The 11,447-nt window shown below is 61.7% G+C and overlaps 1 protein-coding gene across 1 annotated transcript; it reads right to left on the bottom strand.

Annotated features, from left to right (window-relative positions):
* Window positions 1–4,121: 4,121 nt before the first annotated feature.
* On the bottom strand, window positions 4,122–8,967 carry MRGPRF (MAS related GPR family member F). The gene is made up of 2 exons (XM_021685152.1): window positions 8,857–8,967; window positions 4,122–6,005 (listed from the first exon to the last, which is right to left on the bottom strand). The coding sequence occupies exons 1-2, from the start codon at window positions 8,902–8,904 to the stop codon at window positions 5,022–5,024; spliced, it is 1,032 nt and encodes a 343-aa protein (XP_021540827.1). The 5' UTR covers window positions 8,905–8,967; the 3' UTR covers window positions 4,122–5,021.
* Between the last annotated feature and the right edge of the window lie 2,480 nt (window positions 8,968–11,447).

Raw genomic sequence — 11,447 nt, 5'->3', positions numbered from 1 at the left:
TCGTCCGTGGGAAAGGAGTGCGTGTGGTGGAAATCGCTTGTGGAGCTTCCCGGGCCGGTGGGTCAGTAAACGTCCTGGACCCCCACCCCCACCCAAGCTAGATCAGACTGGGTTTCTGTTACTTGTCACCGAGGGTCCTGGCTGACAAGCTGTACACATCTGCCCCGGAAGCAGTGTGTCCTGTGTAACCTAGAGTGGCCTGAAGCAGAGAGGAGTGGTCGCCGCAGGCTGGCGGCAGGGCTGGGCTGGGGGGCTGGGGGCTGGGTGCTCTGGGGCCCTAGGACATTCTTGCGGGGTGGGGGGGTGTCGGAAATGTTCTTTGGGGAGGATGCAAGCGTTCCACATACTGAATCGGTGAGCTCCCAAGCATGCCTACCTGTGTCAAAGATCCTCGCCTATACAATAAACCGGTTCCTTGTATGTAAATTAGACCACAATTAATCACAAGTTGTTTTGTTTTGTTTTTAGAAAATCTGCCTGAGTAGGTGAGCCTTCTCCCGAATTGCCAGGAAACTTGACTCACTGGAGCCGACTTTTCCATGAGTGTTCGTTCTGTGTACTGTGCCCTGTTGTCTCCAGCCTCCACTGGCTTCAGATACGCAAGTTCTGTGCTTGCATTCGGAGTTGCCCGATTCGGGGTTTGGGGAGTGATCTCTGCAATGTCTCCGTAGCTCCCTGGTCTTGTCACTAGCGTGTTTAAGGGCACATTTCCCTGGGCTGGGCTTCTTCCCTTCTGGGGAGAGGCTGGACGGTAAATGGACCCATTCCTTCGTCCCACCTTCTAGATGGATTCCGTGGCTCCTGGGAAAGACGGAGCATCTTGATGGAGGGTTCTAGACCAAGAAGTGCATGTGCGAAAGGATCTCAGGCTTCAGAATTCTGGCCCCAAATAGAAAACTCAGTTATCTCACGACCGCAGCTGGCAGGGGATTGGAGAAAGCGAGGCAGATGCTAGAGAGGCATTCGTTTCCTCTTACTGAGCTGGGACGTGAAGACAGGGAGAGGCCTCAGCTCTCAGGCTGTGTGCTGTGCGGTCTGTTGAACACGCGTCTCCTGCCCGTCCCCGCCCGCTTCAGCCGCCGGCAGCCCGAGCCTGGGCTGTCCCCTCTTTGGTCTCAGGTGGGGACTGTGGGCTCCTACAAGGCCAGTCTGGGTTGTCCTTGGGCTGTGATGGGCCTGTCCTGTCTGCTCCACGTGGCGTCCCCGGGGCCCCAACTGCCGGTGCTTTGATGGTGGAAACACAAAGGCCAGCGGCCTGGGTTCCAAGGCAAGCAGGCGGCCACCAGAACGTTTGGACTGTGACTGGGGCTCCACACTGGGGGCGACCAGGCTGTCCCTCGGAGCCCAGCTGTGCAGATTAAATGAGCTTTGCAGGTGGAGCTTTTAGCCCAGGGCCCACTGCACACAGCAGGTCCTCTGCAAATGGCAGTCCATGCCCAAGTCCCCGGGGCTCGGGATTGGTTCTTTCCTCGTCCCTCCTTCCTGGCCACCTGCTCTCTCCCAGCCACCTAGCCCCTGGCCTGTGCCTGACCAGGGATTTAAGACAGCTCCTGAGGCCTGTGCTGGGTCTATGAGAAAACCCAGGCCCACGGCTTGTGGGTGGCAGCCCCCTGTCTCCCTGAGGCTTGCTCTTGACTTTCCACGTTTGACCCTGTTTATGCCCTGCATCATCCAGGAGTGTGCTTGTCCAGACAGTCATGGCAGGAGGCACAGAAAGCTGGGCCCGGCAGCCCAACCCTGGCCGCTGTGCCCTCCCTGGCTGGCATATCCGGTGGTGGTAGCAAGTTGTGCTTAGTAACAACTGGAGTGGCAGGGAGACAAGTGTTTCTTCCTTGTGTGGCCACCTAGGAGCTTGATAGGGATGGCGATACTCACCCCCTGAATTCGGCTGACCTGCAATGGTGAGGGGAGGACGGCCAGACCCCTTGCTCCAGAGAGTTCCAGGGTGGATAGCTGTGATGCTCAGGGCCCTCTGCTTCCTGCCTTTCCCAGACACCCAGAAAGAAGGAGGCTGGGGGTGGGCCCAGCTGAGCTGCCTTTGGTGGGGGACAGCAGAGGCACCTCTGCCTGCCCCTGCAGCCTGCTCCCTGGGCCCTTTAATAACTCAATACCCAAGGAGGGAGGAGAAAGTGCCCTTCCCTTCTGCTCCTGCTCCTGCTCCTGCTCCTCCATTAGCACAAATAGGGTTTGGTCTGGGGTGTGGACAGGATGTGCAGGCTATCCCCATGGGGGTGGGGACTGGATGGGGAGGAGAAGCCTTGCTCCCAAGAAAGACTGTAGGGATCCACATCTGAGAAGGGTCCAGAGGCTTGATGGGGCTGATCCTGGAGTTCACCCCCCACCCTCCCAGGCCTACTGCCCACTAAGCATGGGCAGATGCATGGTCGTATGGGGGCCCAGCCCTTTCCTGACCTCCAGGCCCTGCAGTGAGTGAGGGCTGCTTGCTCCTCCCGCCCCCCCTGCTGGGCTGGGGGTCTGAGCTGCTGCAGCTGGACTCAGGTAGGGAGTCCCCTTCAGGCTTCTGGGGGTGGTCGGTGGGTAGCTCCTGACAGTGGTTCAGGGCTAGAGGCCTGGGGTGGGAGCTCCTGAGGAAGAGGAACCCCCAGTGACTAGGATTCACTGGGTCCCGAGGCGTAGATTCCCTAGAGGCCCCCTTGGTTCCCTTGGCCCCCTTCAGGACTGGGAGGCATTTCTACTGGAGGCATTACCTGCTGGTAGAAGCTTTTCCCGTGAACGGGTCAAACGGGTCCCGCCCTTCGCATGTGTCCTCAGGACCCGACCTGGTTTCTCTGAGTCCCCAGAAGTGTCAAGATAGGAGGCCTCCAAGTCTGCTTTTCCAGGATTCTTGGGCTGGCTTGCAGGGGAGGGGGGGGGCGCGGGCGGGCCAGGGGGTGGGTGGAGTGTGGGAGAACGGGGAGGGTGCACCCCAGGGTTGGAAGTGGGAGAGGCAGGCGCACTGACCTCCACCATCTGAAGCTCCTCTGCCTCCAGACACCTGGGTCCTCTCGGCAGAGCAGTGACCTTGATGGAGGAGCAGCTGGGACTGTTGGAAAGGGGAGGACAGGAGCAGAGGCCTGGGGAGGCCAGGAGGGACTAGTCCGGCCACCTGGGGGACTGGTCACCAAGAAATGCACTAGGGGGCAGCCCACACCAGGGTGGTCCTGCAGCCCTTGCTCTGGGACGACCAGGGTAAGGCAGAGCAAATCCAGGCTCTGTGGGAGGAGGGCCAGCTGCCAGGCGGGCCAGCGGGAGAGCCTGGAGGTACCGCCGCTCCCTGGATGGGCCGGCAGTTGGTTCCGTTAGTCACCTGCCACTCCCAGCCGTCTCCCTCCCCTCCCACTGCTTTCTCACAGGGGCCTGCTCCCTGCCTGGGCCACGGGTGCCTCTGCCCTGCTCTCTCCTTGGGCCCATGTAGTGAGCAGGTTCCCCCAGAGCTTCCCCGCAACGGGGCTGGGATCCCAGGCTGGACACCTGGAGCCCAAGACGGGCCTCTTCAGGGACTGGCTGGAGGCAGGGGGGCAGTCAGGGAGCCTCTGGCCCGGCCCTAGTTGAGCTATCTCCGGAGGGGCTCCAGCTTATCGCTGGGCAATGGGGAGGTGCCAGGCTTAGGGAAGCCAGCCCCTGCCCCTGCCTCGGGGGTGGGGGGGGACAGAGAGGGGCATCCTGGACAGGTAGCAGTAGGAGAAGCAGCAGTCCCACCTAAGGACACACTGTGTTCCTTACAGCAGGACCTGTATTAGCCAGCATAAGGCCTGGCTCTGAGTAGGCATGATGAAAACTGTTTCCCAGGGGAGCTGGGGACCCTGAATGGGTGAGAAAGGGCATAGGCTTATCCAACAGGACAGCGTGGCTGACCAGAGCTCCGTGAGGCAGAGGGGTGGATACCCTACCAGGAGAGGGAACACTCCAGAGGTATAGACAGGCCAGCCGGGAGAGGCAGCACCCCAGAGGTGTAGAGGGGTCAGCCAGGATCTGCCAGGAGAGGAGCACAAATGCGGGGGTACAGAGCAGGTTGGGTGGGTGGGGCCTAGCATGGAAAGCCTGCCATCTGGGCTGCTCGTCGCTGCAGGGAGCCTCACTGTGGAACAGGTGCAGACAGGACAGAGGGCAGGAAGCCTTGCTCAGTGCACGATATAAAATGTTTATTGATACACATTTATTGTCTTTCATAAAACTCGCATTGGCTACACGGGGCCGCTGTGCTCGGAGGTGGGCTGGGGCAGCCAGGTAGAGCCAGTGCCCACTCTCGGGTGGGGGCTGGAGCCCAGAGACTCCTGGACAGTCGGCCAGGTTTCGAGGACCAGGCGCACAGCAGCGCGAACCCGCTCTGCGCTCCGGGAGGCTGCCCAGGGTCTGGCCGGCATGGAGTCAGAGGAGAGAGTGACCTGCCCCGGCTGGCCGAGGCCCCTTCCTGTCCAGCTGCTTGCCATGACCGTAAACTCCCTCGTTAAAATTACCAAAGGATTTGGGCAGGGACGTCGGGTGCAGAAAGACGGAACAGCAAGGCAGGTTCGCCAGAACGCTCTTCCAGATAGCACCGTGTGTTCAGGTTGGCTCGCCAATACTGCCTCGGGGGGTGGAACAGAGAGAACAGGGACCCTGACGGGGGTGAAGCGGCTGCCCCAAGGGGCGGTGGTGCGGGCTGCGTCATTTTTAAGGAGGGCTGATTGAAAGGGGCAGGAGGTGGACGGGGATGGGTGATCCCTCCCTCCTCTCTTTTTGACCAGCCTGGGAGGAGGAGGAGCCCCACCCCCTGGGGCCACTTCTGAACCATGGACCTCTGGCCACGGAGGAGAATGGCTGGGGGAGCCTGGCCGGGCCAGGGGGCCTGTGTGCAGGTGGCTGCTCCGGCTCCCGGCCGGCCACCCTTAGAGCCTCCAGCCCATGGAGAAGGAGGCGTGAGGGGCGGGAAGCAGACTTTCCTCCTTGCACTTGGGCATCAGGGCAGCTGCCCAGCTCCTGTCCTGCAGCAGAGGGTCTCTGGAGGCCACAGCCCCTGCCACCCTCCAGGTGCTGGCCTCTCAGGCGGCGTTCCCAGAGGGGCACTGCATCTCCATGGTGGCCATGTTGGGCGTCCCACCCCCGGCCTCCCCCAGCTCGGCGCCGTCTCGCAGGGCCCGCTGGAAGACCACCCTGAGAGGCTCCCACAGCCGCTGTGACTTGTCCCTTCCGGCCAGGAAGTAGACGACGGGCTTGGCGCTGCTGTGAATGCAGATGCATAGGTCGGTGACGTACTCAGGGAAGGGGGCTGGGATCTGGAAGACCCAAAAGAGGAACCAGTCGATCCCTAAGTAGATGGAGGACACGAGGAAAACGGAGACCATGGCCAGGATGACGTGGTTGAGCTTGGCAGAGCGCTGGCGCCTCCGGGCCCGGCATTCCACGTGCAGGATGAGCACCAGGCAGGGCAGCACCATGAGTGGGCAGAAGATAAGGAAAAGCAGGATGCCCAGGAAGGCGTCCATGGGCCTGCAGGCCCCGCCGGAGGCCCGGTGGGCCAGGAACACACAGAAGTAGTTGTGGATGCTGGTGACCAGGAGCGACAGGGTCCAGAGCAGGGCGCACACCACGGCCGACAGGCGCTTGGGCCGACGGCGCCAGTACCAGACGGGGAAGATGACCGACAGGCAGCGCTCCAAGCTGACGGCGGGCAGGAGGCTCACGCCGGACACAAACGTGCAGAGTCCCACGATCCTGCACACGGCGCGGACGTAGTCGGCGAACGTGCCCAGGAAGCCGCCCGTGTTCAGGATGGAGAACACAGCCTTGCTGAAGAGGTAGCCGATGTCGGCGCCGGCCAGGTGCAGGAAGTAGACAGAGAAGGGGCTCCTCTTGATGGAGAAGCCGAAAAACCAGAGGACCAGCCCGTTGCCCACGAGGCCGCACAGACAGAGGAGCAGGAAGATGTAGTTCATGACGGCGGGCGGTGGCAGCATGGTGATCTGCTCAATGGTCAGGAAGCCACGGCTGTAGAGCTCGGGGGCCTCACTCACGTCGGGACACATCTGTGCAGGTGCAGAGGGGAGACACTTGTGATGTGGGCTGGGCCCCACCCCTAAACCTGCACCTGTGTCCAGGCTGGTCACAGGCTGGTAGAGTCACTGGCTCTGGAACAATGAACTGGCTGTAGCTAGAGCAGAAGACACCCTTGCTCCCACATAGTGCCACGGCTCTGTGTCCCTGAGTCTGCAGCTAGTGGCCTAGAGGAGTGACAGCGAAAACAGTCCCTAACAAAGGCCTGGGACTGCCCACCTGTCAGAACAGACTCTGGTCAAAAGGTGTCCGTGTCCTGAACGATACAGAACAACGGAGGAACCTTTCCAGGTTGAAGGAGCATGGAGAGCCGTGGCCAATAAATGCGAGGCTGCATCCTAGATTTTAGAGTGGCCCTACGGGTTGCTGTGAAGGGTATTAGCGGGGTGGTGGGGAGATGTGAGTCCGGACTGGGTATCCTCGTACTGCACCAACGTTAGATTTTCTGAGTAGGAAGATGCACTGCCGCCCTGTACTGGAAGTGCTTGTTCTTAGAAGGCCCAGGCAGTCTGGGGGCAAAAGGGCTTGGTGTCTGCAGTTTACTTTCCAACAGTTCCGGGAAAGAGTCTATCATGAGACGCATAGAGAGAGCACAGGCAGCAAAGCCTACTGGCTGGTGAAGGACACGCACATCTGCACTGCGCTGTCCTTGCAAAGTTTCTGTACATTTGCCGTTTTTCACACCAAAATGTGAAAATATTTATTTAAAAAATAGAATAAAGTAATTGATTGGAAAAAGTGGACCCTGGCCCTAACTGGGGTGGGAGGCGGTCCCATAGCGGGATCAGAGAGACCTGGGGACTGAGAGACGGTCCCTTGCGGGGCCGGCGTGACCCTGAGTCTCTGGGTCATGAGGGATCTGGATGTGGCCCAGGGCCCCCCTGGGGAGGCGGAGTCTCTTGGGGCAGCTCTGGGGAAGCACTCTGAGACTTGAACAATCTCTCTGACTGACCAAGTGCACTGGGCTAAGTATCTTGCCTGTAAATTCCGGGCTGGGGATAAATGCATGAAGGTGGGCCAGGTGCAAGAAATGGGGCTGTGGGGGGGTGCAAACTGGAGAGCACCTATCCTGAGTAAAGTGGGCAGCTGCTCTGCTCCAGCTGGTGGGTGCTGCGGGGCAGGAGGGTGGGCAGTTGAAACGGGACCGTGGGCTGAGTGGCCCGTCATCCTTCCCCCCTCCCCAGAGAAGCCAGAACCCTAGATTGTTATGTGAACTACCCTGATCTTTAAATGTTCATATTTCAAAAACGTTGTGTGGGCCAAACATAACACATCTACGAGCTGGATTCATTCTCAGGCTGTCATTTTGACCTCCCGTTCCAAGCAACGAGGCTGCCCAGAGCACTGTCACTCCCCTCCCTCCGCCTGGCAGACATCACTAGTCGTCCCAGCACTCCTTCCCACAGAGCCTGAACCTGACACACCCCCCCAAGCCTCCCCTCCCCCGCCAGCTGAAGGCTGGGTATCGATTCCCATTGCTCGTGACTCTCCCCAAAAGAAAACAAACGGAAAGGTTCTTGAGGCTGGAACATTCCGCCACCTTCCAGATGGCCCCCAGCTTTGCCAGATACCCCATAACGGTGGGGGGGGCTTCTGTCAAGGGAGTCTGCAAGCAGAGACTGGAGGTATTGGCCAAACTTTGGGGAGACTCTGTGAGGTCAGGGCACGCATATTAAGGGGGTCCTATTCATCACCCATCATCTTCTAGGCACATTTATTGGCTCAGCATCTCTGTCTGTCAACCCCCAAACCCCTTAGCTTGCTGTTTCCTCAGGCTTTCCTGTTGGTGGCTTTGACCACTCCAGGCCACGGAGCAGCAGTCCACAAGACCCAGTGCCCAGACAAGCCCACGCTTAGGGATCACTCAGAGCTCCTCACAGCCTGGAAAAAGTCTGCAATCCCCTCCTCGGAGTCAGAGCGGGAGGGCTGGGTGAGTCACGGGGCGTGTAGCTGCCCTCCCCAGCCACATACCGCCTTGTAAAATGCCTGCTCTGGAGCCTGGCCCCCCTCCCTGGGCTGTCTTTTCTCTGGGGATTTCTGGAGACTTCTCCCCAGCCGGTCCCGTCTCTGCCTCCCGTGGTTGCTGCCCACAGTGGTCACTAAGGGAGAAGGCCAAGGGCCGCAGGCCCCAGGCAAGAGTCCAGGCTCTGTTCCCACCTCTGGGCTCATCCCAGTCTAGTTACCGTGCTGTCGTGAGCCTCAGTTTCTTCAAATGTGGACGAGGTTGTACTAGATAAACTCAAAAGGTCCTTCCAGCTTGGAGAGGGTTTTGCCCGGGATTTAGAAGGGAACTCCAGAATTTTCGAGGAGCTCAGAGAAGTAGGGGGCTGGGAAGGGCAAAAGGGGTGGGTTGGCCTGACGCCTTGTCAGGGTCTTGGCCACGGCTGGTGCCTGAACATAAACTGTGACTACACAGTGTAGTCACGGGCGCGGGGGGGGGGGGGGTTGCCCAGAGCCAGCCATGTTCTGTGGGGCCCACGACATCAGGGCCTCCTGGCAGGGCCTGGCCGTGGGACATAGCTGACCACCCATCTTGCAGGGGAGAGACGGAACAAGGCTGCTCAAGGTGCTAACAGCTCGCAGGGTGTGCACGGGGATGGGATTCGAGGCTGATGAGGGCACTGGCGATCCGGGGGGGGGGCCCTGGAACCAGTGCCAGGCCACATAGCCCGGAGGGTCTTCTGCCCACCTATGAGTCCTGAGACGGAGGACGGGCACGGGTGGCAGAGGGCAGGGGGAGGAGATGCTGGGCTGAGCCTGCCTCTCCCTCCACACCCGGCCCTGCTGTGCCTGGAGCCCCCTCTGCTGCCTGATGGCACTTGCCTTGCTCCGGCTGCCAGGATGGGCCTCCCAGGAACAGTTCCCCGCCATCTCCAGGCCTGGCGAGTCCAGATTCCTCCCAGCTCTGCTCACCGTGGGCTGGCCCGCACACCTCCCCTGGCAAAGGCAGAAAGGGTCGCGTCAGGGCAGAGGTGTTCCCACCCGCCCAGAAGGCCCCTCCACCTTCCAGATCCCTGCCCCTAGCCCCCACGGCTGTCCCCTTAGAGGAAAGGCAGGCGAGCAAGCAACTGGCTCCCTCAGAGGGGGGGCTGTGCTGGGGGGGCACAGGGACTGTCCTGCGGGGTCCAGGGTGGGTCACATCTGCACGCACTGCCCCCTCCTGGCTGGGCTCTGCATTCACCCCTTCATCACGCGCAGCAGCTTGGTCCAGCCCTGCGCTTGTAACCCGCTAAGGTGTCGGGTCTTTCCACAACAGGTGACTGCAAGGTGGGACAGCCTGGTCACCATCAGTACCACTGACACCACCATCAACCCCTGGGACAATGACTCCCAGCCAGGAGCTGGACACTGTGCCAGCCAGCCAGTGGCTATCGCCCCACTTGGTCCTCATTACCGGCTATGAGGCAGGAATCATCATTCCCCTATGACGGGGGCTTCAAGGCTCAGGGAAGTGCGGCCACCTGCCCAGGCCCCCCCCCGTGGTAACAGCTGCGCCCACTGCCGTTTGGGAGATTTGCGTATCATTGAGCCCAGAGGGGCTGCCGAGGAAGAGCAGCTGGAGGGAGCCGGCCAGGAGGGCAGTGCAGCACCCCGGCTCCAGGCTGGAGGACAGGCAAGCTGTACTCAGCTGGGACTGCATGTCAGGAGGCCTGGAAGGGGTGACGGCCCGGGGAGGGGGCAGCCCCGCCTGACGGACACTGCTCCATCCCGGCCAGGCAGAGCTCACTGGTGCACGTGCCTTGGGTCCCCTTGGAATGGACTCCTGTCCCCCAATCCGAGCCCTGCCCCAGCGGGCAAGCACCTAGCCCTCCCACTGTGCGGGCGGAGAAACTGAGGCCGAGCCGCAGGCCGCTGGCCCTGCCCTCCTCCCGGAGGGAATGCTGGGCTACTCGGCTGGCCTCCCCCAGAATTCCTTCCCGGCCCGCCGTGGCCGTGTGTCCCTCCGCACCCCCAGCCGGGGCGGGACCGAGGCAGGCACGCCCGTCCTCAGGCGGGGAAGGGCGGCCAGCCGCGGCCTTGCTCCACTCCCGGCCCAGCTGCCCAGAGCGTCCTTCGGGCCCACGCTCGCGCAGCGTGGTGTGGGCGAGTGTGCGTGCGCGCCTGGCGTGTGGGTCCCAGCGCAGCATGCAATGACAGCGGGGCAGCACTGGGCCGCAGGTGGCTGTCCTCGGGATGGGAGCCCTTGTGCTCCGGAGGAAGCGGGTGAGTCCGGTGTGCGTGCGTGTGTGCGTGCAGAGAGCAGGTGGCTCTAGTGTGTGTCTAGAGCCCCACACCCCCTCCATCCTCATCTTGACTCCAGCCGGGCCACTGGTCCCAGTGCCTCGGACAGGCCTTACCTGCTCGCTGGGGCTTGCCCAAGCTCTCCCCTGCCGGCCAGCTACCGGCTTCTCCCCCATCCTTGCTGGTCCCTTCTGCCCCCCACTCACAATGCTCCCACTCTACTTGGTGGTCCTGGTTGTACACCACCCCTAGGCCTGGGCTCTTGGGGATGTCCTGACTGTGAGCCTTGCCCTTTCTCTTCAGCCAAGCTAGACCCCCCAGTACCCAGATGCCCCCCAAGGGCAGCCAGCTGGGGCCAGGCACCAAGTAAGGGCCCCGAGCTCACCTCTCTGATTGCTTCCCCGGGTAGGGGACCCTAGTGTGTCTCTGAGCTCTCCTCCTGTCCTGCCAAGGCTCCTGCACTCATGCAGAGATCTAGAAGCCAAGGGAGCCCCAGATGGGCCCTGAGAAGACACATGTGTGACATGTGTGTGTGGCATGTGTGCGAGCATGGGTGAGTGTGTGCGCTCCCCGGGTTGGGATCTGGCTTCTGATACAGCAGACCAAAAAAAAAGCTGTCAGCTCCGTGCACTCCTGACCCTCCCTTCGAAGCACCAGGCTTCAAAGGGCTCCGGCCACCTGTCTGCCTCCTCTCCTTTCACCCCACCCTTCCACAACCCAGCCCCACACTGGCCGGTGGCACGTGAGGCTGTACTCCAGGAGGCCCAGGTGGGCACAGACTGCAAGCCCCCAGCCCGTCTTCCTGGCCCCTCTCCTCCCAGCTGTCACCGGCCCGCCCCCCACCGAGGGAGGCTGCATTTCCCGTTCCAGGGCCCGGGTGCCCTGCTCACAGCTCGGCTGGAAGAGGCTAATCTGGGGACAGTGGGGGCCGTCTGCGGGGGACAGGGTGGGATGCAGCTGCTCCTCCTCCCGTGCCCGAGCTCAGCGCCCCTGCAGGCTAGACAAGCGGGCCACACCGCTGGCGTGCCTGCCCACCCTGGGAGCCATCTCTCCGCGCTTGGGACGCTGTCGGCTGGGTGTTGCCCTCCGCCCTTCCAGAAAGCAGGCTTGGACGGCTGGCGCGGGTGGGGTTAGGGACAGAGGGGGAGCGCCCCCACCCCTGCCAGGAGACCAGAGCAGGAGTTGGACGTAGA

Source organism: Neomonachus schauinslandi, chromosome 11 (assembly GCF_002201575.2).
Source record: "Neomonachus schauinslandi chromosome 11, ASM220157v2, whole genome shotgun sequence".
Lineage (NCBI taxonomy): Eukaryota > Metazoa > Chordata > Mammalia > Carnivora > Phocidae > Neomonachus > Neomonachus schauinslandi.
This window is presented reverse-complemented; position numbering and strand designations above follow the sequence as displayed.

What these genes read in the sequence shown, in the direction of transcription:
- MRGPRF (XM_021685152.1), bottom strand. Translation starts at nt 8,904, where the DNA reads ATGGCGGGGAACTGTTCCTGGGAGGCCCATCCTGGCAGCCGGAGCAAG. An exon ending in ATCCTGGCAGCCGGAGCAAG is followed by an intron (nt 6,006 to 8,856) that starts GCAAGTGCCATC and finishes GCACCTGCACAG; the next exon opens with ATGTGTCCCGACGTGAGTGA.